This window comes from Rhinopithecus roxellana, chromosome 5 (genome assembly GCF_007565055.1).
Source record: "Rhinopithecus roxellana isolate Shanxi Qingling chromosome 5, ASM756505v1, whole genome shotgun sequence".
Lineage (NCBI taxonomy): Eukaryota > Metazoa > Chordata > Mammalia > Primates > Cercopithecidae > Rhinopithecus > Rhinopithecus roxellana.
The window spans coordinates 149,148,681-149,173,763 of NC_044553.1; the positions used below are offsets into that span (position 1 = coordinate 149,148,681).

The 25,083-nt window shown below is 44.6% G+C and overlaps 1 protein-coding gene across 1 annotated transcript in view; it reads right to left on the bottom strand.

Moving 5' to 3' along the window:
* Window positions 1-25,083, bottom strand: part of TTC7B (tetratricopeptide repeat domain 7B) — a 275,587-nt gene that overhangs the window by 111,242 nt on the left and 139,262 nt on the right. The window contains 4 exon segments of the mRNA XM_030931410.1: window positions 4,383-4,440; window positions 6,523-6,640; window positions 9,044-9,148; window positions 10,162-10,245. Coding sequence (XP_030787270.1) covers window positions 4,383-4,440; window positions 6,523-6,640; window positions 9,044-9,148; window positions 10,162-10,245 — 365 coding nt within the window.

The following is a 25,083-nucleotide window of genomic DNA, read 5'->3' on the forward strand; positions in this document are numbered from 1 at the left end:
GGCAACATCTGAAAGATTTCCAACTTGGCTAATGATGCATATTCAACTGCCAAATTTCTAATGAGGCACAACTGAAACATACACATTTTAAAAACCTTATTTCTACAATTTGGCTAATGAATTCAACTGACCACTTTACCCACTGAAGGAAAAAAGGAAATAAGGAAAATGCCAAACAAAACAAGAAAAAGCTCCCTGTGTTGATCTCAAGTATATGCTGAAATACTTGCTTCCCACAGAGCAACTTCAGCAGCTAAGCTTCCTGTGGGAAAGCCCCTTGGTATGCCACAGGCAGCTCGCAGGACAGAAATCCTCAGGCAAGGCAGGTGAGGGAAAGGGCATCAACAATCAGAGAACTGCAAGCCTTCTGAAGTCTGTACATTATCTAAAGCAGCCTCATAAACCCCGTGCCCATATACTGAACACCTGGCTATACTGCTCAGAAATACCTAAAAGACCTAAAAATGTCACCACAGGGATGCTCACAAAATGCTTCCCTTATCTCAAAGCACCTCCACATGATTAATTCAGTTTCTCTCCCATGAAGAAGAGCCCACTCATCCTTTTATCCACTTACCCACCCATCCACCCATCCAACCACCCACCCATCCACCTATCCATCCATCCACCATCCAACCATCCATCCACCCACCCATCCATCCACCATCCAACCATCCATCCACCCACCCATCCATCCACCATCCATCCATCCATCCATCCATCCATCCATCCACCATCCAACCATCCATCCACCCACCCATCCATCCACCATCCATCCATCCATCCATCCATCCATCCATCCACCACCCAACCATCCATCCACCCACCCATCCATCCACCATCCAACCATCCATCCACCCACCCATCCATCCACCATCCATCCATCCATCCATCCATCCACCATCCAACCATCCATCCACCCACCCATCCATCCACCATCCAACCATCCATCCACCCACCCATCCATCTACCATCCATCCATCCATCCATCCATCCACCATCCAACCATCCATCCACCCACCCATCCATCCACCATCCAACCATCCATCCACCCACCCATCCATCCACCATCCAACCATCCATCCACCCACCCATCCATCCACCATCCATCCATCCATACATCCATCCATCCACCATCCAACCATCCATCCACCCACCCATCCATCCACCATCCAACCATCCATCCACCCACCCATCCATCCACCTATCCATCCATCCACCATCCAACCATCCATCCACCCACCCACCCATCCACCATCCATCCATCCATCCATCCATCCACATTATGCAGTATTTACAATATGACACCAGGCCCTATGCTAACTTCTGGGGAGCATGGAGATGAATCATGCTAGTGCCTTTCCTTGATGAGCTCCCACCCCCACTCCAGAGGGAGAGACCCAAAATGACCATCATGACAGTGCAGTGGGAGCAGTGCCCAGAGATAGGCATGCTGGGCTGCTACTGGAAAGCATCACATGGTCGCATGGGCTTCCCAGATCACCTGGCTAGAACCCAAGGATGTTGTAGCATCTACCCCAGGGCTCTCCTAGATTCCATTTCCAACATTCTCCAGAGCTAAACCAAGAATATAGAGAAGGCTGATCAATGTTGACCCTAGTCCATAAGGCACATATCTTGTAACAATAATAAATACAATTTGTGAAGTTATCAACTATTAAGCTTCTTATCCAAAAACAGCCAGCAAATGAGAGAAAGCCAGAAGTGGAGTGGAAAGCACGTGATTGCAAAGCCCGTTCTTTGTACACTGTCACCTTGCTGCCTTGTTTAGCCAATTCTCTTGAATTCCCCTTCAGTCTGATTACAGGGGCCACTGGATTCATGCATTAAGTTTTTTTAAAAGTGCAAACCCTGGTTAAATCTATTGCTCAGGAATCTCCCGTTAGTTACACACAGAGGGTGACAAACTTGTCCTGGTTTGTCCAGGATGTTCCTGATTTTAGGATTGAAAGTCCCATATTCTGGGAAACCACTCAGTCCTCAAGAGATTGGGATGGCTCATCACCCTATATGCACAAATCATACCACACTTAAACTCAAGTTAGGAGAGAAAGGGGAAAACAAAGCAAGATTGTGTACCCTATGCCACAATGAGTGATAAACACAAACGCTACCATGCCACCCCTGCCTCCTGGAGCACCAGGCTTTATGTATACTGTGGGCCATGCAATGAAAGGCGCTCTCAACTGTTTTCAGGATTGCTTTTCTCAGTAGGATGTGAGAGCCTGCAGAAGAAGCAACTCAGATCAATTCAGCATCTTCAGAAGCTTTGCAAACAATATTGTGTTCTTCTTCACTATACTTTTGTACAGGGCAAATGAATTGGTTCAGCTGCTTGGGTTGAGCTTATGAGTGTAGGAACAGCTGAGGGTCTCACATTCAGATGCAGCCGCCCAACCTGGATGTCTTCAAAAATCACCTCTTTGGATCCACTAGAGAACAAACATTTCTGAATTATGGTTCCAGTCATAATTAAGAGTTAACTTTCTTGTGCTATATCTGCAACCCCATCCCTTCTTGAATTGTGTTTTCTTTTTAAACAAAAAATGCAAAACATTAGTATAAACAGAATTGTGGGGAGGATATTTAAAATACATAGTAGAGAAAGTACTTCTCATCAAAGTAGTTTTAAATTATCCATTTACATTTAAGAAGTAATACAAACCATTTTTATTTACTTAAAATCTTTCCCTTAAAGATTTTTGTTAGGATTGCAATTCACTAGAATAGTCCTAGTTACTGTGTACTTGAAACAAAATGAAAAACATTCCTTTGAAAAACATTCTATATTTCACACAACTTCTAATTTAGGTTAGCCTTCTGCAATATCATCAGTTAGGTTAGTGGGATTTTATTACTCTTTATTCCCATATGAACTAATATTTTAAAAATCTCTTTGAATTTAAACTTAAGCAAAAGACTAACAAAAAAGAATTCGGGCCAATGGAGCAGCTGTTACATAACATGAAGTTATACTGGCAGCTCAAGGCAGACCACCACTGTGGCTGTTTTTAGAGAGCCAGTAAGATGTGCTGATTTAAGAAAAGTGAAACAGATGTAATGACCACTTTCTTAAGCATCCATGTGTGGGTTTTACAAACTAGGACTGGAGAATTTAAAACTCCAAATCATTTGAAATGGAAATGCTTTCCACACTCCGTGCTGAAGAACATCAACAAAAGCTTAGCACAGAGACAGGAGATCTGTTTGCAGATGTCAGTTGGTACTTTTTATCATTACCCAGACTGGGGCTGGCAACCTGAAGTAGCTACCGGCAAGGCTGCTAGGAAACAGAAATGAGACGGAAGAGTTTCAGACTCACCGAAACCAGTGATCATGATTTCATGAAAAAAGGCACATGGACACCATGATAAATCGGTAGGCAGCCCCTGTTCTAAGGAAAGAGTCTAACAAAGCTTGTCAGGTATTAGGAAGGCCTCATGAAATGTTCATGTAAGTATCTAAGTTTCTAATACAATTCCAAGAAATCAGAACTCAGATATATTTAAAGTGACAGTATCAATACCAATTCTAGATTTCACATTATGGGGCTATACTTCCAGATAATTTCATTTTTCTGATTATACCTGTAATGAGAACAAAATGAGGGCAATGTAGTATGGTGGGGCAGGAGAAACTGGGTAAGAGTCAGGAGACCCTGACCGCATACTGACTTCAACAGCTGCGGGACCGGCAGCTCCTGTAACTCCTGTGCCTCAGTCCCTGACCTGCAAGGGACATATTGTCTGTCTGTCTTCCTTAATTGTGTGTGGTGAGCAACAAATTAAATAAGGGATGTGAAGGCACACTGTGATGCTTGAGCATTTTACAATTGCAAGGCCTTCTCCTAATTTCCTGAGAGGCACAATGACAGAGAGAAGCACAAAGTGTTATGGAACAAGGTGGGGGCGGGGAGTTTGGGGCTCACTGTCTTCACTCAGTATTTCAGAGACTTCCTGGAATCGGCCTTCTCATTCCTTAATACAAAAACCTGCAGCTTAACATGTTAAAAAAAAAAAAAAAGCTAGAAAAGAATAATCTCTTCTGTAGATGATGACAAATGTCTTTAATAAAGGACTCATCTCCCTCGGCATACAAAGTATCTATCTTTTTCGAGGTGAACTCACTTCATTAGGAATGAATAAAATGTGCCCAAATGGATAAACAGATTAAGAGTGCAGATTGATATAGCAACAAGTGACGTAGCAGGGTTTGCACGCTGTGTGTTCAGTGCTCAGGACGAAAGACTCTCAGGGGTAAAACACTGTTTACATAATCTTTATAAATATCTCTTCTTTTTATACTCATCATACTTTGGTGTCATTATGTACAGCCGAGTGAAAAGATGAACTCCCACTCACCTCTGAAATGCAAGAAGCGCCTTTCTCTGTAGGACCTCCTGCATCCCTCGCAAAGAAGCTAAGAAAAGGGTTCAATTAGTCAGTGGCATGGGAGATCAGGGAGTTTTTGACAAATACAAAACCCATCACAAAACTTGTGCATTCAACTGGATGAAAAGCAACCATGTCTGAGTGCCTATGTGCCCAGTCCTGCACCAGGCCCTGGAGAAGATAGGAAACAGAGCTACCCCTGAGTGCTTGCACTCATTGGGTGTGACTGTGGAACAATGCCAAGGGGGCAGTGTGAGTTGGGTGGTCACTCTTGGTACTCCCAGGCATATGGGGGCCATTTGCAAAAGACCAGTTGGGAACTCCAGAAGGAGCATGACTGCCCTCTCAAGTGCAGGCATGTAACTCAGGGGAAAGACAAACTCCATGAGGGTGGGGTGGGAGGGATGCAAGCGCCAGCAGTGTTGATTTTGACAGCCTTCAGAGTTCCTTCTGCCACTGACAAGCTGCAGTGCTGGGCCACCGACACTAGCTTGCTGCCTTGAAAGGCCAGCTTGGTTCACACTGGGCAATGGCCAGGATTTTAACACCTTCAAGTGAACACAAGGGATGGAGTAGGCAAACCCAACACTGATCATGGAAAATTAGCTCAAAAGTGTGAGGCTACCTGGCTGTGAGTCAACACTTGCCCTGTGCAGAGCACGTGAGAAATGGCCCTTTTGCCTGGCTAGGAATGAAAAAGGTACTTTTTACTACGGCAAGAGAAAAAGTCCTGGAGGAAACTGTTTATGGTTGGAACTGCAAGAGGCTGTTACCTAACGCCTCCAACATGGCACCTCCCAGCCTGGCATGAGACTGAGAGCAGTGAAAGGCTGCCAGGGGGTCAATGTGGCTGGAGACCATGGCTAACGTAACTTAGAACAGCAGTGACCCAGCTAGAGAGAACCTCAAAAGGCCCCATCTGACCCATGAATGGAAGAGGAAGCCCCACAGGGTCAAGCAACTCTCTCAAAGTTGTAGGAGTAATGAGGCGTAAAGTCTGAACTAAGAATTTACATAGGTTAATATGTGGCATTAAATTTGCCCTTCACTCAAAGTCTACTATATCAAAAGCTATGTGCTGGGCATTGCCAATGTATCATGTGTATATGGAAAATTAGCAAGTAATCCATATTGAAAAGCAATTAATATGCAAAACTTCCCCAGGACCTTTGATATTTTAGGGCAAAGAATTTGGAGTACTTTGTAAAATAAATTACAACAAAACCATAAAGAAAAAAAGGAAGTATTGTAAACGTCAGGATAGTATTTCCTCTTAAGGGAGAGAAGGGGGTTTGTGATTGGGAGGGGCACATGGAGGGCTCCCCATGTGGCTGGCAAGGTTCTAGCTTCTGAGCAGGCTAACGGTTACAAGATATTTTGCCTTATACTAATTCAAATTCATTAAAATTATCCATTTGTTTCTGAGATTTTTGTTTTGCATTTGTGTTACATTTAACAACAACATGATAAAAGAATAGTAATAGTTCAGGAAAAGTTTGTTAAACTTTCTGCAAATATCACTGAAAACTTAAGTATACAAGATTTTTTCTTAGCTAGAATCCCATCCATTAGAACTCTAAGCACATCCAAAATCACTGTTTCCAAGACCCCTAGGGGTCTTGTGAGCTGCTGCACTGCACATGTACGCATCTACAAATTAAAATGTGCAAATGGAGAAGGGGCATTTCCTGAGCAGTCAAGGAAAGCTTCCTGGAAGTGTCTGGCCGACTCTTCCACATTCCTGTACCTAAGATCCAGCATCCCTTCACACAGGACAGCCCAGACCAAGTGGTAGGACAGGGGCAGGTGCAAGGCTGGGTGGGTGAATCATCCTGCAAAGCCCAGCGAGGTGCCCAGTGCACCACCAGCATAATGTACCTGAATATGAGGCCTGGGAGCCCTGGCACAGGGCCTTCCTCCCTGCCCTCCCATTCTCCCATGAGACCAAACAAAGAAGACAGCAGCACCAGGGGCCCCACTGAATGGCACAGCAGAATGCCCTAGCTTCTGCACCCTCCTGAGACAGAAGGGGACTGTGGGAATCCTGCAGTGTAGACTTAGGCAGTCCAGCCCTGCAGCTCAGCGGCTCTGGGGGTGGGACGTCACTCACCGTCAGTGGCCTGCAGACTGTACGTGAGCCCCAGAGCTAAGTAGCCTTTGGCCTTGAACTCTGACGTTTTCTCTCCCACATCAACGACAGTTTTGGCAAACTTTTCAGCCTCTTCCAACTAAAAAATGAGACAAGTTAAAAACAACAACAACCTGCAGAATTTCTAACATGAGTTCCCATAAGCATCTGCTGCCAAAATTGGATTTCTGATGAGTCACTTTGAAAATGACTCCCAAATCTCCCAATCCCACTCTGGTGGTTCTGTTTTCTTGAGCCTCTCTAACAGTTCGCAGGATTCCTATCTTGCTTTTTCTCTTTAAAGTTTTCCTTACTGCTTATTTGCCTTCTTTTCCAAAGTTGCTTTCATATTTGGTGGGGGTCTATCTTTTTTATCTTTATTTTTTACTGATTGGTTCTATAATGAAGTTGTGCTAGATATTCAGAAGCTGAACTGAATATATTTGTAAAGAATAAAGTTCTTGGAATGTTTTATGTTTGAGCCTTTCTTTTTCCCCCCCACGATATAAAGAATCCATTTAGGCTTGGATTCTCTTTGCCATGAACTGTTATAAATTTCAAAACTCCATCCACTTATTTTACAAACCTCAACACATGTACCTTGTGTGATTCCAATGAGATTCCAATGAGATTCCAATGAGAAATTGTGCACCTGTAAACTACACCCACAATAAGACCTGGTGCACAATTCATTACAGGCAAAAATAGTAAGATTTGTTCCTTCAAAGTATGGCAAACGTTGATGATATTGAGTTGGGTGATGAGACACTGGAGTTCATATAGTCTTGAGTTTTGTGGTGTTTAGAAATTTTAATAATAAAAATGCAAGAAAAAATATACAGAAAAGATTTGTTACTCATATATATATATATATATATATTTTTTTTTTTTTTTTTAAAAGAGGTCTGGCCAGGCACAGGGACTCACGCCTGGAATCCCAGCACTTTGGGAGGCCGAGGCGGGTGGATCACAAGGTCAGGAGATCGAGCCCATCCTGGCTAACACGGTGAAACCGTGTCTCTACTAAAAATACAAAAAATTAGCCAGGCGTGGTCGTGGGCGCCTGTAGTCCCAGCTACTCGGGAGGCTGAGGCAGGAGAATGGCATGAACCCGAGAGGAGGAGCTTGCAGTGAGCCGAGATCACACCACTGCACTCCAGCCTGGGCAACAGAGCGAGACTCCGTCTCAAAAAAAAAAAAAGAGGTCTATTTAAGGCATTTCAAGATGTATATGTTACAGTAATAAATAAAGCCAGAGCTGGGAGGAGGGCAGTAGTCACTGCTGGGAATTGGCATGTTCCAAATGCAAAAGTTGTGTCCACTCCTCCGCCTGCCCACTCCTGGAGCGCCTGCGCCATCCCCTTGTCTGCTCACAGCCCCAAACTGTCAAAACCCACATGACCACACTACGCCTTCACAGCTGTGCGTTTCAGGTGAGAGCCTGTGCTTTCAAAACATCTCTTCTACATTTTCCCAAGCAAAATGGAACTAAACTGGAACACTCTTCACTAGGCTTACTTTTCTCCTACTGGGTGAGAATATGTGGAAAAAAACCAAAGAGCAAGGATATAAGGGTGAACAACCTGAGCTTGTAAGACGCTTTGGTCTTTTTTGAGCAAATCGTTTTTATTGCTAATGTTGACACGAAGTTAAAGAAAAGAAATTAGAACTCTATCGTATGTGGCAATTATCTATACCACCATCTCGGCAATTAGACTGAGTTTTCTATTTTCTACTCAAATGATGTATTTTTTGAGGTACTAGAATTGTTACAAATCAGGCTATTGCCAAATTCAAATTTGAACAAGAATATTTGAAGAAAAATGTGTATGTGAAGGAAGAGAAATGAAGACAGTTGAATTTAACATATGAGCTGAAATTTAGGGTGACTCCTTGCTCTTTAGAAAGTCCCAGGCTCCCAGCCTAGGCAACAGAGTGAGACCTTGTCTCTACAAAAAACACAAAAATTAGCCAGGTGCAGTGGAGCACACCTATAGTCCCAGCTACTCAGAAGGCTAAGGTGAAAGGATGACTCGAGCCCAAAAGGTTGAGGCTGCAGTGAGCGATCGTGCACTCCAGCCTCGGTGACAGAGCAAGACCCTGTCTCAAAAGCAAAAACAAAAGCAAAAACAAACCAGGCTCAGCCAGGGATGCTAATTCAGTCACGTGTCTCTTCTCAGTCCCACATTGCTTGAATAAAGCAAGATGTATGGGAGTATGAATTATAGTTCTATCTTATTATCATTATTCCTGGAGCACAATCCCATAGGAAAAAACCCCTGGAGTACCCCAGAGTACTCCTCAGTGCTTGGGTGGGGGTGGATGAGGCCTGAGGAGGCCAGGGGCACAGGCCCAGGCTCCGTGGCTCTACACGGTCTTGTATCTTGTCGTTGCGTAGCGGATGAATCACCCTCGCTTTCTCTCTGTGCCTCAACATGAAAAAAATGGGCAGGACTGGCCTGGAGTCCTCTGCAGGAGCGGGGAGGGGGGCACCCCTACTCACCCAGTGCAGGGAGCCCATGCAGAGCTTGGCAGCGAGGAGAGGGATGGTGGCGTCATCCGGCTTCAGGCGGATACACTCTTTCAGCACCTTCACGGCACGGGCAGACTTGGCAAGAGAAGATTATTTCTGTGAAACTCAAAGCGTTTGACAGAATCGAATATGACAGCCTTCTCAGAGGGGGTTTTGGTCAGGGTGGCCTCCTCGTGGGCTTTTCCAACTTTAAACCCAAGCAAGCGGGGGCCTGGGGCATGTGAAAACCCAAGCCTGTGGCTTCTGAGGGACTGGGGAGTATGCTGGGTTAAAAGCCAGCAGGAATGCTTCCCTGGTGCCACCTGGATTTCGTCCCATACTTGTGTAGCTATTGGAAAATTAAGAAAAATGTAAAGATGGTGGAAATTTGTTCCTATAAAAGATAAATATCCAGTTGAAGGCACAGAATACTAAATTTCTGAATTCACTTAGCTCAAATAATCTTCTATCTCAGGCTTCATTCGCTAAATGGCCCAAATTAACAAGAAATACAATAGCTATGACCTCTGTTGAGTGTATACACAGCAAGGAACGCACCTCTAAACACCTACGGCGTAGCATCTCATTCCCCTGATAACACATCTACGGAGTGGGTGCTGTTCTTACTCCATTCTACCGAGGAAACTGAGCTACTCAGTAACTTGCCTGGGTCACTCAGCTGGGAAAGCAGCACCAACCTTCCATCCTGCCGTTGGACTCCCTCAGCCCACATTTTCATTCAGTATCATGTACTGACTAATATAACACATTGCTCAAGAAAACCAACAGGTTTCCCCGCCAGGAAATAGCTTCAGTCTCGGTTGAGTGTAAAAAATTAGCTCTAGTTTAAGCCATGCCCATGACACCTGATGAAGTCACAATGACTAGAAAGAGACAAATATTTCAGAATTTTTCTTCTCAGTGATAAGTCCATCTTGGCTTCCCAGACAATTAAATCTGATTGTTCACTGAGAATGGACCAGGATAGTTTCCCAGAGCGGCTCGAAAGACTTCCATAAAGTCTATCATTCCGTGCAATTCAATGACATTCATCTCTTTGGCCTTAATAGGATAGGCATAAAAAACTGCCCATCACAAAGGGGACTCACTTTTCCAGCAGCCATCAGGGACAGAGCAAACTGGTACCACAGGTGGAACTCCTCAAAGGCAAACTTCATGGCTCTCTCCAGGCACTGGGTGGGAAAGAAAAACAAAGCAGACATCTGAGAATCGCTGGCGCCGCAACTGTCCAAGTGTGGGTTTGTGTCTATGCACGCTAAGGTAAGTCCCATCAAATCTGCTTCCCTGGAAAGCTTAAAACATAATCCTCCACCAAAGGGCTCCTACAGAGTCCCCACACAGGATAATGCACCATGCTGGTGGCCAGGACAACCCACAATTGACCAAAGTTGTGACAATCCCTGCCCTTGAGTAGCTTTGTATCTGGCACAGGAAAAGAAGCAAATACATCAACAACACAAATACAAAGCCAAACTCAGGAGTGCCCCAAGGGCGAGAAACAGGACTGTGGTGAAGTGATCCCAGGAATCAGGAATGGCATCAGGGAGAACAGAAACTGAGCTGGGCCTTCCCCAGCCCAGCTCCACTATGAGAAGCCATCAAAGACAGAAACCACAACTTCTTTCTCTTCTCAGTACTGGTGCATTGCCTGCCGTGGTGAGTAATCTACAAACGGACTTCCCTCTCAGTCAGCGAGGAGCCTCTGGTCCCTGCACAGGGTGACGTGATGACGTTAGAGCTTTAGGAAGATCGTGAGGGACTGGGATGAGTGGGGTGAGGAGGAAGACCTTGATGGAGGCAGGCCAGGAACAAAGTGGACAGAATGGTCCAGGGGCTTCAGAATCAAGAAATGTGTCCAAGGTCAGATCAGCAAGGATGGGTCACCTGTGGAAGCATGTGGGGACTGGGGAGGCATAGGATGTGCCCAAAGTTTCTGGCGCACATACCTGGGGGAAAATCCATGCCACAGAAGGCCCTTGTATATGCACGAGTGTGAGTGAGTGAGTGAGTGTATGTGTTTGAGAGAGGGGGAGAGAAGGGGAGGTTTTTGTGGGTTTTTTTGTTTTGGTTTGTTTTAGGAGAAAGGGAGAATGGGGAAGGAAGCTGTCAAGAACGAGTTTGGCATGGGAAATACTGAGTTCGAGGCATCATGAGGTAATTTACCAGAGACATTCTGGGACCTCAAGAGAAAGATCTAACAGAAGACAAACATTTGAGAAAAGCGCTGAAGTGACTGGAAGAGATCAGATCAGTCCAGAAGAGTATTCAGAGAGAAGGCAGCAGGGTCAGACTGCGGAAAGGGAGAGCAAAAGGATCTGGAAAGGAGGGCAAAGAAGGGAGCTGGGACAGCAGTGTCACGACACAGAGAGGGCCCTGGGAAGGGGCCAGTGGGGCCAGCGGCAACAGAGGCCAAGAAACCACCCGAATCGACTGGGTGACGAGCTCTGCAAGTGTGGCTTTGGGGGACATGGGGGAGAACATAGGCCATGGGGACCAATAAGCAAAGAAAAGATGGAGATGAGGCATGAAGGAAGGATGTGTGGGGTGAAGAAGGGCTCTTCATCTATGTGCTTAATTTTTCATACAGGCAACTCAAGCCTCTCGCTACCATGAGCAGAACGAGCATGCAGAGTGAAGACCCTGGGGAGATAAATTAGGTCCCAGAAGACTAGAGGGAGCCAGGTCCCCGGAACAAACGTATTCCTGCTGAGAGGACTTCTCTTAGGGAGGCAAGATCCTCCAGATAAGGAGGAGAGAATGGCAGGCCCTGTCGGGCCCAGCCAGTTTTCTCTGTAAAGATGGAATGAGGTGGGTGCTAGGAGGAAAAGAAAAGAATAGTGGCAGGAGGTTTTAAAAAGAACAGAGGCGGCTGGGCGCAGTGGCTCACACCTGTAATCCCAGCACTTAGGGAGGCTGAGGCAAGAGGATCACTGGAGGCCAGGAGTTCGAGACCAGCTGAGGCAACATAGTGAGACCCCGTCTCTACAAAAAAAGTAAAAAAAATTAGCTGGGTGTGGTAGCGCACACTTGTAGTCCCAGTTACTCAGGAGGCTGAGGAGGCAGAATAGCTTGAGACCAGGAGGCTGAGGCTGTGGCGAGCTGTGATCGCACCACTGCACTCCAGCCTGGGCAACAGAGCAAGATGACCCTGTCAAAAAGAAGAAAAGAAAAGGGCAGAAAAAGAAAAAAAATGCAAAAAATAGAAAAAGGTTTAAACAACAACAAAAGCCCCTTCCACCAAAGGGGACAGAAGGCTCACAGCAGGGTCAGCTCAGAGACTGGTGCGAGCACGCAGTGGAGCCTGCAGCACTGTGTTGCCACCTTCTTTCGTGCTGCTAGGTGGCCAGTGCAGGAGCAGAGGAAAATGATGGGATGCTCAGGATTCATGGACAGTCAAGGAGGGAGGGCAGGGAGCTGGGGACCTGGAGACAAGGAGCTGCAGTGAAGGTGATAAATGGGTAAAGGTAAAGTGAGGTGGTGGGAGAGGAGAGAAAAGAATTCTAGAATTTTAAATGGCATATACAGAGGTCACACAGTAAATATCATGCTAGTTGGTCTACTGTGAAAAGCTGTTCTGACAAAAACATATTCCATTTAAAAGTAAAGTACTAAGCATTAATAAGCACCTAGTGCTTGGCGATGGCACAGGGTGGGCATCCGAAGACCTTAAGCAAGGTGAACGTGGGCAATGTGTTCAGCTCAGGGCTGGCTGCGGGCCTCATCCTACGCCATGAGACATCGGCAGGAGGGGCTGGGTGAGGCCTCCAGGGGAGTCCTTTAAAAGCAGGGCATTCTCTGCCAGCACCCACTTTGCCCTCAGCCCTGCCCCTTCAAAGCTGGAAGTAGGGTGGCCAGGAACACTGAGCAGAAAGGAAGTGTGTGGCCCTGATGCCATGAGGTGCTGCAGCTACTGCACCAGCCTCTCGCAGGCTTCTTGGAGGGTGAACCAAATAAACTCCGCTTTGGCTAAGCCACTGCATGCTGGTTTTGTTAATTACATCTGAATACACTCCTCACTAGTGTGGACACCAAGCGGCAGACCTGGAATCTGAACCTGAACCCAGGGCCCTCTTAGCTGCTTTGCTGTACTGAGGAAGGTGTCACTGTGCCTTTAAGGAGCACAGCAGGAAGGGAGAAATGAAAGCAGCATGCTGAGATCAAGTAGGTAAGACAGGGTGGCGGGAGAGACCTAACCCAGGTCTGGGAGGCATGGGCTGGGACTAAGTGGGGGAGGACAAGTGTGATGGAGGATGCTAAGCAGTGAAAAGCCAGCAGTGCCTAGAAACTGACTTGGGGATGGGAATAAGGGATGATGGAAGAGGAGGAGATGAGAATGATCACAGTGGCTGAAATGAGGCACCGGGAGCCGGTATGTGGAGAGATGGTAGATAATCAAAAATGAGGATCGTTCTAACAGCCCTACTCAACCAATATGTTGCGATATCACCACTAAGTACTTAAATATACTTAGTAAGTACTTAAACACTAAGTACTTAAACATTTAAATGTTTAAATGGTTTTTTGTCCTCCTTTTGCTAAGAGGAATAATAAATATCAACTGTTCTCCTGATCAACAAAAGGAGCTCGGCAGCTGAAACAGTCTGTTCTGAATCAAAAAGCTAGATGCTATAAATAAGTGTGCACCCTTCTTTTCTTGCATGCCAAAGGCTAACAGTCTCATTAAACTCTGTGAAGCACATTCACCAGAGGCCTAATTGGTACAGAGCTGCGTTCCAGGTGCTACAGGAAAGAAAAACAGCCCCAGTCCTCATCAGGAGTAGAATCACGGGATCCTGTGGCTGGCAGATCACTTGGGGAGCATCTAGTTGAAGCCCCCAAAGGAGAGGGCACTTGTCATTCTGGCTGCCTGTTACTTCAAATCTCTTCTGATTTTGGCGGCGGGGAAGAGCAGGCACTCCCAAAAAGAGAAGCGATAGGAATGTGGCACACGCGTGGCATGCAGACAGCCAATCACATGCTCCTGCCAGCCTCTGAATCTGCAGGTAGGGAGGCAGGGAAGGGGCCTCTGGAACTCGTTCCAAGTGTTCCAAGTGTTCCAAGCGCCCTGAGTGAGCTGGGGCCTCCCAAATTGGGGCAGGGCCTTTGTCTCCCTGAATCTGTTCCAGTCTCTTCTTCAGCCTCTGGTGGAACTGGTGAGCTTAGCAGTGCAGATGGATAAGTTCCTTTTCTGCTTAACAAGTCTGGTTCCATCACCTACAGCCAAGGCCCTGACGGTACGCCCAATCAAACGCTTCAGGTTCCTCCTGTAACAATCCCTACCTTCCAGCCCCCAACAAGTTGTAGAGCTTCTGCCTGAGAACCCTTCAGAATAGGGAGTACACAACCTGAATGGCAGCTAGGAATACAGAATCAAGGTGCACAACAGATTGGGTGTGTGAATTCGGGCAAGCAATTAACCACTGTGTGCCTAGATTCCTCACTGTAAAATGGGAAATACGACAGTAATTAATGTAGAGAGTTACTAAGATTAAGTTAGTTACTACATACAATGCCACAGGAAATAGCACCTCAGAAACAGGCTAGTGAGTGCTAAACAAAGGTTAGCTATTATTCCTTTTTAAAAATTTTAACATTCTTATATTAGGAATGGAAATACAACAAATTGTATCATACCTATCACTTTACCCAGATTCAATGTACGAAAACTCAAATTTACAATGCATTACATCAGAAATAAATATCTTTACAAAATGTTTACAAAACTTTATGAAATGTTTCCTCATTTTAGAAAAGGATTCAATCTGAGACCCTTGAGAATAGGGCACAACTTTAGAGAACTGGACCAGAATGTATGCTTATTCTTCATTTCTTTAACAAGTGTGGTAACATTTACCCTGTAGCCAGGCACTATTTTAATTACTTTACAAGCATTGCCTCATTGGGTGATCCTAAGGACCCTGCAAAGTACAAGGCAGGTCTCTTTATCATCGTCCATTTGCAGGTGAAGAAACTGAGGTGCAGAGGTGTTAAGGGAGTACACGGGCCTCTGAGTTGGTGGTGGAGCCAGATGGGAGTGAAGTGGTCTGGTTCCAGAGACTGAGCTCTTCACCACAACACTACTGCCTCTGAAACTTTAATTACATCGTGCCACTCACACTTCACGTATCAGGCCCACTCATGCTGCAGAAAGCAAAGGACAGCTAAATAAAAGGCCCCTAAAAAGGCCACATACTTCTTGAACTATTTCAGAGACTCAGCAATATTTTTTTTTTTTTTTTTTTTTTTTTTGCTGCTAATGGGGACCCTTGCTTGAGGCTACTAAGGACGGAGACCTTTCCAGCTAGTAGAAGTGTCAATCAACTTTATTGATCCCACGATATCCACCAGCACCACGACAGCCAGTGGTGCCACATCTCCAGCCCATCGCAAAGTTCTCAACCAACAAAGATTACACGAGTTCTGTGTTTCCTCTACAGGTAGCATCTCTCTCAGTTCCCTCCTAGTTTGGACCTCTTTCTCGTAATAACAACAACCTACCTCCAATAACAAGCCAAGACGGTGTCCTAAAGAGAGTTAGGGAATCTGGGTCAATTACAAATTAGCCCTCCACCCCAATTCAGAAGGGTGTGAGCTCTGGCATCACAGCTGATGGTGCTGCCTGCCAGTGGGCTCCTGGCATCTTATGAGATACAGTGATGGCACGCCAGCTTTGGAAAACTGCCCAGACAGCTTCAGATGCTCCTGAAATGCTGATGCCAAGCATGCCGCCTGGATATATAACATGTCCTCCCCTATGTTTCCGTAAACATGAAGATTACATAAACCCCTAAGCAGTTCAGGTCAACCGTACCTCAACTACAAAAGGAGACTCCCTGCCAAAAAAACACACCCATGGTAAAAAGGAATGTGGGTTGTCACTGGGAGCATTTGCTATCCACAACCCTTGCCCCTTAGGCTGTTTGCTCATCCCAGTTCTGTTTCCTATCCCTTTTTAAGAACCCTATTATATGTGTATGTGACAGAATAAAAAATTGCAGTTTTAATGTTGTGGGGAGATGGAGAACATAAAATAAAAGCATTCACATTTTTTATTTTTTAAATATTTATTTATTTGCTTATTTATTTATTCTGAGACAGGGTCTTGCTCTGTCACCCAGACTGGAGTGTAGTGGCAGAATCTCAGCTCAGTGCAACCTCCGCCTCCTGGGTTCAAGTGATTCTCCTGCCTCAGCCTCCCGAGTAGCTGAGATTACAAGTGCCTGCCACCACGCCTGGCTAATTTTTTGTATTTTTAGTAGAGACGGGGTTTCACCATGTTGGCCAGGCTGGTCTTGAACTCCTGACCTCAGGTTAGCCGCCTACCTCAGCCTCCCAAAGTGCTGGGATTACAGGCTTGAGCCACCATACCCAGCTGCATTCACATTTTAATAATGGTTCCAGTGAAAAAGATGCATTGATGAAAATGGACTTTTCAGAAGATGGCAGGTGTTCTATGCATGGGGGACATATAAGAGAGTGCTTTAATCACCCAAGCCCAGCACACAGGGTGTGAGGACAAAAAGAGCAGTCACATGGTGAAAGCACTGGTTCTGGGGCCAGGCTGCCTATCTCAATTCAAGCTCCCCCCTCCCAGCCATGGGGTTGTAATCGGGGTTAAATGCAGAAATACATGTGAAATGCTCAAAAGAGTGTCTGGCCCACATTGAAGGCTATCAATGGGCTGGCTTTTATGAAACAAAGCATGAGGAGATCTTCAGGGTTCTGAAGGGCGGATGAAGGGGATAATGAGAACCCCTGGGAATGAGGGTGGGCATACCAGTGGACGGCAAAGGCAGTGTGAATAGGAGTCTTTGAGTGGCACGAGCTAGATTCTGGCCCTTTTTCCACTTCTGGAGTCCAGCAGAGGGATGGCAGGGTGGGCCTAGGAAGGGAAGTGGGGCCGGTCCAGAGCTGTAGATCCCTGAGTCACCCACGCAAAACAGCAGGTGACATCTCCAAATCACCTCCCTCATAAGAAAAGAAGATGGATTTAGCAGTGGTATTATTTCTACCAGGAAAGATAGCCCCATTTGCTGTAATCACATGACTGCCACCTCTCTAATCCCAGATAACATTCATTTAATACCACAAATATTTGGTAGAACAATAATTAGACTCTAAATGGCATCCTAATCATTTAAGTGTGAGTCAAAATGTCACTTGCAAAAATGGTTCCTTTTGGTAACAAGAGCTTATGCCTTTCCAGTCTCTTTTTCCGGCTTTTCATAAATCAGCCATCTTTGAGGGGCTCCAGGAATGAGAAGCTTTTCTGGCATCAGAAAGGGATTTAGCAATTACCTCCCTAGTACATAAAGCCCAATTACACAAACAGGGTGTGCAGTAGCGACAGCTGTACAGTACCACAAGCACAGCAAAGCCAAAGTCTATTTTTGGAATTCAAGGGTAAGATTCTGCATCCAAATCCCATTGGGGAGTGGGCAGAAATAAAATAATCAGACACCCCTCAAATTTAGCCTGAAGTCTACGTCCAAAATTCATCACTATTAAAAGACAACAAATAGCATAGTGAACTGCCATCATTATTTACCTCATAGACAGGTCAGCCATACCCTAAAAGTTCTTATGACATAGATCCTTCAGTTCATCAGGGAGACTTTCTCTTCCACATTGTGTATACTTCACGAGTCAGTTAATCAAATTCCTTGCAGTTGTGTAACCGATTGTTTTTAAACATGATATATACAAAATATTTCACTTCCTTAACTTTTAGCAATAAAAAAACTCTGCAAGCTATTCAAACATTTTGGGCCATCATTTTAGATCCACAGACTGACAGAATCACAGAGAAATTTGAGGCCTTTGAGATTATCTGATCCCATTCTTACTTTATGGATATGGAAACTAAGACCCAGAGAGGAGACAGGACCTCCCCAGGGCTGCACACAGTGGCACACCTAGTGTAAGAGCCAAGGTCTCATGATCCTCGACTCCTAAACTTTTTATTGTTGTTAGACAGAGTTTTGCTCTTGTTGCCTAGGCTGGAGTGCAATGGCATGACCTCGGCTCACTGCAACCTCTACTTCCTGGGTTCAAGTGATTCTCCTGCCTCAGCCTCCCAAGTAGCTGGGATTGCAGGCGTGCACCACCATACCTGGCTAATTTTGCATTTTTTGTAGAGACATGGTTTCACTATGTTGACTGGGCTGGTCTCAACCTCCTGACCTCAGGTGATATGCCCGCCTTGGCCTCCCAAAGTGCTTGGATTACAGGTGTGAGCCACTGCGCCGGCACTCCTAAATTAACTAAAAATGAAAGCACAAATTAAAATGGAGTTTGAGAGGTCTATCTACAGGAGCCTGGGTCCAGGAAAAGCTTCTAAAAGGCATACTTATGGGACTCTCAGCTACAAATGAAAGTCCCCCTCCTCGCCCCAAATTTGGAGAAAACATAGACATCAAAACTTGCTCAAGTTTTCTCTCCTTATATTGGAAATAAAGCAAATGTATCCATGCCCCACCCCTTCCCATTTCTCTTTTTGCTTTAAAACATCAATACTGCTCCAAACAGGGAAGTCTCAGAGTTTTATTGCTTTGGCAAACACTTGAAGGATATCATTGCCTCTGGCCACGGTGAGAGGAGTAGAGTGGGTTGTTTTCAAAGGTCACAGACTTTATTATAGAATTTGAATGCTGGATGCAGTTTTCTGGCATGCTCTCCTCTCTACAAATCAAGTAGACCAAGCTTGCACATTGAGTAAGGGGTCTCCACGGTCCTACTCAAATACTACTCCATCCGCTGCTCTGCCAGTGTAGCTGTTCCTTGCAAAATGCCCTGAATTCACAAAATGGGCATTCCATTCCTCCTGTCTCCTCAATTGCCTCTCACCTTTGGCCTTTACAGTCTCTCTTCCCTGGCTTGGGGCACCAGGTTTTAACCCTTCAACCATGGCTGCCGCTTAGCCCATGCCAGGACTAAGGGAGGAAGTAAGGAGTTGAAAGTGCAGCAGCCTGGGACACACCATGCACAAAATAGCAGCACAGTAAATGCTCGAATGAAGGCTGGACAGAGAATTGGGATCCATTCTTTTAGAGATCCTTTAAGGAGGGCCGCAGCAAACATGGAGGCAGGGAGGAGTACTGGAATTACCAAGACTGGAGACGATGACAGAGCAGAAAGGACTGAAGCAGGGTCACTGAGCTATGGCCTGAGGGCCCAATGTGACCTACTGCTTGTTTTTAGAGTCCAAAAGTTAAGAATTGTACTTACAGCTAAACGTTCACCATCAGTTTGGTGAGAGGGGTTATTAACTTTAAACCCAAATTAAGCAAGATGTTATCCCCTACCCCCACAAACAACCCCATTCTTCTCATTCATGAATCTATGTTACAAACATTGTACTCATTATATTTTGAGTTTCATTGATTAAAACTTTGTGGAAATTTGTTTTCTCTCTTGCTATACCTACATGCTATTCTTGATTTTGTCTCTTAGCCTTTGAAGCCTAGAATATTTAGCATCTGGCCCTTTAATTTGCTGACCCTTGTTCTAAAGAAACCAATCGGGGGCACTTTAGGTTGAAGGAAAAAAGACAATATGACAATTGTCTTCAAAATTTGGTGAACTCTAAGGGGAGAAGGAGTCATCCATTACCAGGGCATCTTTACTATGGAACATTCTCCCACCCTATGAAGAAAGAGGCAGATCTAGACACATGGATCTGGTACAATCTTCAGGATAGATCACCGGCTGGATAAAACACAGATTTTATGTCCTGTGGCATGCTACTTTTGCACTGAATGGGGACACGCACATATGCATAGTGGCCTATGGATTTATAGTCAGTCTTTAGAAGTATACACAAGTAACTTCCTCTTCATGTTCCCCTTGGCTCTGTTGTAATACTTCCCTTGTGCATACATTACCTGCTCAAAATAGATAATAAGACCAACCAAAAAAAAAAGAAGAAAAATTGGCAGACTGTCAGTGAGGTGGGGCTGGACTTGCCCTATTGCTCCAAAAAGACAGAATAGGTAGAAATTACAAGGAGACTCATTTTAGATCAATCCTTTCTAATAACCACAGAGGAATCGAATGATATATATTACCCATCAATTGCTGTGCTGGCTACATTATAGTCATTATCTTACTGAGCTTCCTAACAGTCTCTGATGCAGGAGCTCAGAGGGGCCAGTATCTTTCTCAAAGTCTCACAGCTAGGAAAGGGCAGAGCCAGAATTTGAACACAGAATTTGACTCCAGGGCTGAATTTTTTTACTATACAGTGGGTACTTCCCTATATAAGGGTCAAGGATCATCTGCCAGAGTTACTATTTCATACAAAGGAGATTTTTAAATTAGAAAGCAGATTATTAATACCACCAATAATAATAGTAACATGTACTTTTTACAGTAACATACATTATCTCCTTAATCCTCACAGTAACATTCCAAGGTAGATCTTATTATCATCTATGTTTTCCATATAAGGGGACAGGTTCAGAGAGGTAATGGAATCTGTTCAAGTTTATATTCAGCATGTAAAGTAGCAGAACTGAGATTATAACACAGGTCTGATGTTAAACTATGAGGCATTGTTGAGACGGTAATGTCATCCAAAGTGACCTATAAATTCAATGCATCCCTATCAAAATTTCAACTTTTTTTTTTTTTTTTTTTTTTTTTTTTTTTTTTTCAGTAATGGAAAAGCCAATCCTCAAATTCATATGGAATTGTAAGGGATCTGGAATAGCCAAAACAAACTGGAAAAAGAACAAAGTTAAAGGACTCCATACTTCCTGATTTCAAAGCTTACTACTAAGCTGCAGAAATCAAAACAGTATGGTATTACATAAAAATACACATACAGGCCGGGCGCGGTGGCTCAAGCCTGTAATCCCAGCACTTTGGGAGGCCGAGACGGGCGGATCACGAGGTCAGGAGATCGAGACCATCCTGGCTAACATGGTGAAACCCCGTCTCTACTAAAAAAAAAATACAAAAAACTAGCCGGGCGAGGTGGCGGGCGCCTGTAGTCCCAGCTACCTGGGAGGCTGAGGCAGGAGAATGGCGTAACCCGGGAGGCGGAGCTTGCAGTGAGCTGAGATCCGGCCACTGCACTCCAGCCCGGGCGACAGAGCGAGACTCCGTCTCAAAAAAAAAAAAAAAAAAAAAAATACACATACAGACCAAAGACAGAATTAAGATTCCAGGAAAAAATTCACACATTTATGGCCAATTGATATTTGATAAGGGTGCCAAGGCCATTGAATAGGGCAAAGAATAGTTTTTTCAACAAATGGTGCTAGGACAACTGAATTTCCGCATGCCAAAGAATGGAACTGGACTCCTACCTCACACCATATACAAAAAAAAAAAAAAAAACTATAAATGGACAAACAGCTCAAATATAAGAGCAAAACTGTAAAATCCTTAGAGGAAAACAAAGGAGTAAACCTTCATGAGTTTGGATTTGGCAATGGATTCTTAGTTATGACACCAAGAGCATAAGCAACAAAATAAAAAATAGATACACTGGACTTAATCAAGACGTAAAACTTTTGCACATCAAAAGACATTTCAAGAAAGTGAAGCTGGGCATGGTAGCTCATGCCTGTAATCTTAGCACTTTAGGAGGCCAAGACAGGAGGGTCACTTGAGGCCAAGAGTTTGAGACCAGTCCAAGCTGGTTTCTACAATCTCTACAGAAAAAAAAAAAGCAGGTGTGGTATCTCTAAAAATATAGCTGACCAGAGTTTATTATTTAGACTTTAAAATGGGCAAAAGACTTGAATAGTAGTTTTACCAAAGAAGATATACAAATGGCCAATAAACCCATAAAAAGATGCTAAACATCATTAGTTATTAGGGAAAAGAAAATCAATCCCAAAATGTGATATCACATCACACCTACCAGAATGTCTACATTAATAATAATTTTAAAATAACAAGTGCTGGTGAAGAAGTGGAGAAATTAGAACCCTGTATATTGCTGGTAGGAACGTAAAATGGTACAGTCACTGTGAAAAACAGTCTGGCAGTTCCTCAAAAAGTTAAACATAGAATTATCATATGATCAAGCAATTCCACTCCTAGGTGTAAATCCAAAAGAACTGAAAAAGGGAACTTGGAAAACATGCTGTGCCCTGATGTGCAAGTGTTGATGTTGGCTGGGGACAGGAGAAGGAAGGAAAGTCCAAGGAGTGTATTCACTGCAGCATTATTCACAATAGCCAAAAGGTGGACACAATCCAGGTGTCTATTGACAGATGAAGGGATAAACAAAATGTAACATATACATACAATGGAATATTATTTAGCCATGAAAAGGAATGAAGTTCTGATCAATGCTATCAGATATATTGTTATAACATGGCTGAACCTTGAAAACATTAGGCTAAGTGAAGCAAACCAGACATAAAGGGCAAGTATTGCCTGATTCCTTTTATATGAGGTACCCAAAATAAGCAAATTCATAAAGACAAAAATTAAATTAGAGGTTACTAGGGTATTGGGAAGGAGAGAATGAAAAGTTATGGCTTGATGGGTACAGAATTTCTGTTTGGGATGATGGAAAAATGTGCAAATAAATAGTGATGATGGTTGCACAAGATTGTGAATGTAATTAAATGCAACTGAATTTTACACTTTAAAAAGGTTAATATGGCATATTAAAAAAATTTTAAACAAAGAACTAAAACAAAACCATGAGGTATGTACCTAGATACCTTGTTTCTCTGAACTATGCTACCCTAAGAGTTTAAACTCCTTCCATTCCTCCCAAGCGTGTTGGCATTTTCATTGAGGACCACGTTAAGAAAGCAATGCTTAATTTGAAAGAACATTTTCATAATGGTGAGAATGGAGATCCCAGGGGCCATGTCAGAGGCTGACATTCTTTGGGGTAGGGTGTCGTGTAAAAATGGTGAAGATGGTCCCTATTGAGCTGACTCACAAAGCTGGACCAGAGCTGGGAACTGTCCAGGTGCTCTGCCCCAAGCCGGGCCCATCCCTTCCTCTGCTGCTCATTTCCCACTCAATGACCTTTAACCTTTGGGCCTGCCTGGGGAAGATACACTCCTTGCACATCTAGGGACCTCTAAAACCAAAGAAAAGGGGGCAGGATGAGGGTGCACACTGGCTTTGAAGCACTGGTGCATTCAGCAAGTTGTTATGGGCCACCCAGCACTAACCAAACACACTGCCTTGATTTCTCAGAAGTCTACGGCTCCATTTGTGTCATGCCCACTGATGCCTTCTAGAAACCTTGACCTTGGCACCTAGCTCAAGGCGGGGTTTCTGCAGTACAAGCGGGACTGCATGCAACGCTGAACTTTAAACAAATGGTAGGCCTGGCAAGCAGACGTTGTTAGATGTGCAATGCTTTTCACAGTGCTCCCTGATTCAATAAGCGTTTAGGTTAGGGAGGTGTAAATGTCCTTTTGGTACAGTCACTAGTCAGACAGTTCTACCCACAGAACTATGGTGTTGTTGAGATTTACCATAAACACATGAATATGAGTTCAACAGGAAAGATAAAAATACCATTCCTGTCTTTAAAGCTGCCTCGCCTATGGAGGGGGGACACACACAACCTTCTAAAAGGACCCCATAATATCCTGTCGAAATGGAGCCATTAATAGTCAAATTCAAGAAACAAACCTCCTTAGCAGCTTGGGTTCATTCTGAAAAACAGAGGAAGCAGTGCTTGTTGCTTTACTTTTAATAGCGCAGGTTGTCATGCCAACTAGTGCTGCTGTTTAAAATGAAGAGGAAAAAAAGAAGTGTTCCTTCCTACACAAACCTTTCAGCAGGGCTCACAATTAGTCTTTAAAAACACGAAAACTCACAGCACTGGAGATACGGTAAACGTTGTGCTTCTATTTAAACCTGTCAGAATGAGAATATGATAAACCTTTGGTCTGGGTCTCCTTTGTACGGTGCTCTTTGGCCAGTATCTGGCTGAAGAGTCCACAAGGAAAGAAAGGCACGATGATGTAGGTGCACACAAAGGCAGCCGCTCTTGCGATGGGGAGCGGCCTTCCATCTTGAATAAGCACAAGAGAAAGGCCGGCTTCCTTGGGAAAGAGAGGCTCTGCTCCCGCTTAGCCCTGTGAGCACAGTTATTAAAAGGCTGGGTCTGCACAATGCTGTGCAACACAGTTATTAAAAGGCTGGGTCTGCACAATGCTGCGCAACACACCCACTGCACAAGGGTGCCAAGGACAGGAGAGAGGAACATGGGCTGGCAGTGGCAGCAGAGGCGCCCCCACCCTCTGTGGTGCCCGTGGGCCCAGGTCAGCCAAGGAGAGGAGCCAAGAAGCAGGAAGACATGCTGTGCCCTGATGTGTGAGTGTTAATGCTGGTTGGGGACAAGAGAAGGAAGGAAAGCACAAGGACAGGGTGAGAAGGAGGTAAGACCTCTTCTCTCTCTCACAATTGACTGATGGTTTTATGAACTCTTCTGTCCACAAAAGCTTCCACCCATGTAAAAGAAGATCTAGCAACGTTTCTGAGGCAAAGAGGACTTGCTCACGGATGAGCCACAGGGTGATATATCTAGATCGCATCTGCAAGGGGCACACGTAAAGTCTGCCAATAGGTTGTGGTGCTGACAATCAGGCCCCACACTTTCTTTCCAAGCTCCTCTCCTCCCACTTCTCCATGAGAGCAAGCCCTGGGTTCCCGTTCCCTCGGGTCCAGTGCCTTCACAGCTCCGTGAGCTTAAGGATGAAGAGGGTCTCTCTCCTCCTAGACCACTTAATGCCTATCAGGCCTTGAAAAGCCAATTCATATATCTGCTGTTCATGATCTCTTACTGGCACTCCCAACCTATAAACTTGGCTGCAATTGGCCTATTCCATTCACCTGCCAATTAACATGCTTTGCACTACTACGTATTCTCTAATTTGATTATCTTTTTGTTTGTTTCTATGTGGTCTCCCTAACTAGAATGGAAATTTCTTGAAGGCAAAAGATCTTTCTGTATCTTTTGTTGCTGCCCCTGTGCCTAGTAACTCCTGTGTATACAGTGGTAGTAACTGCAGGAGCAG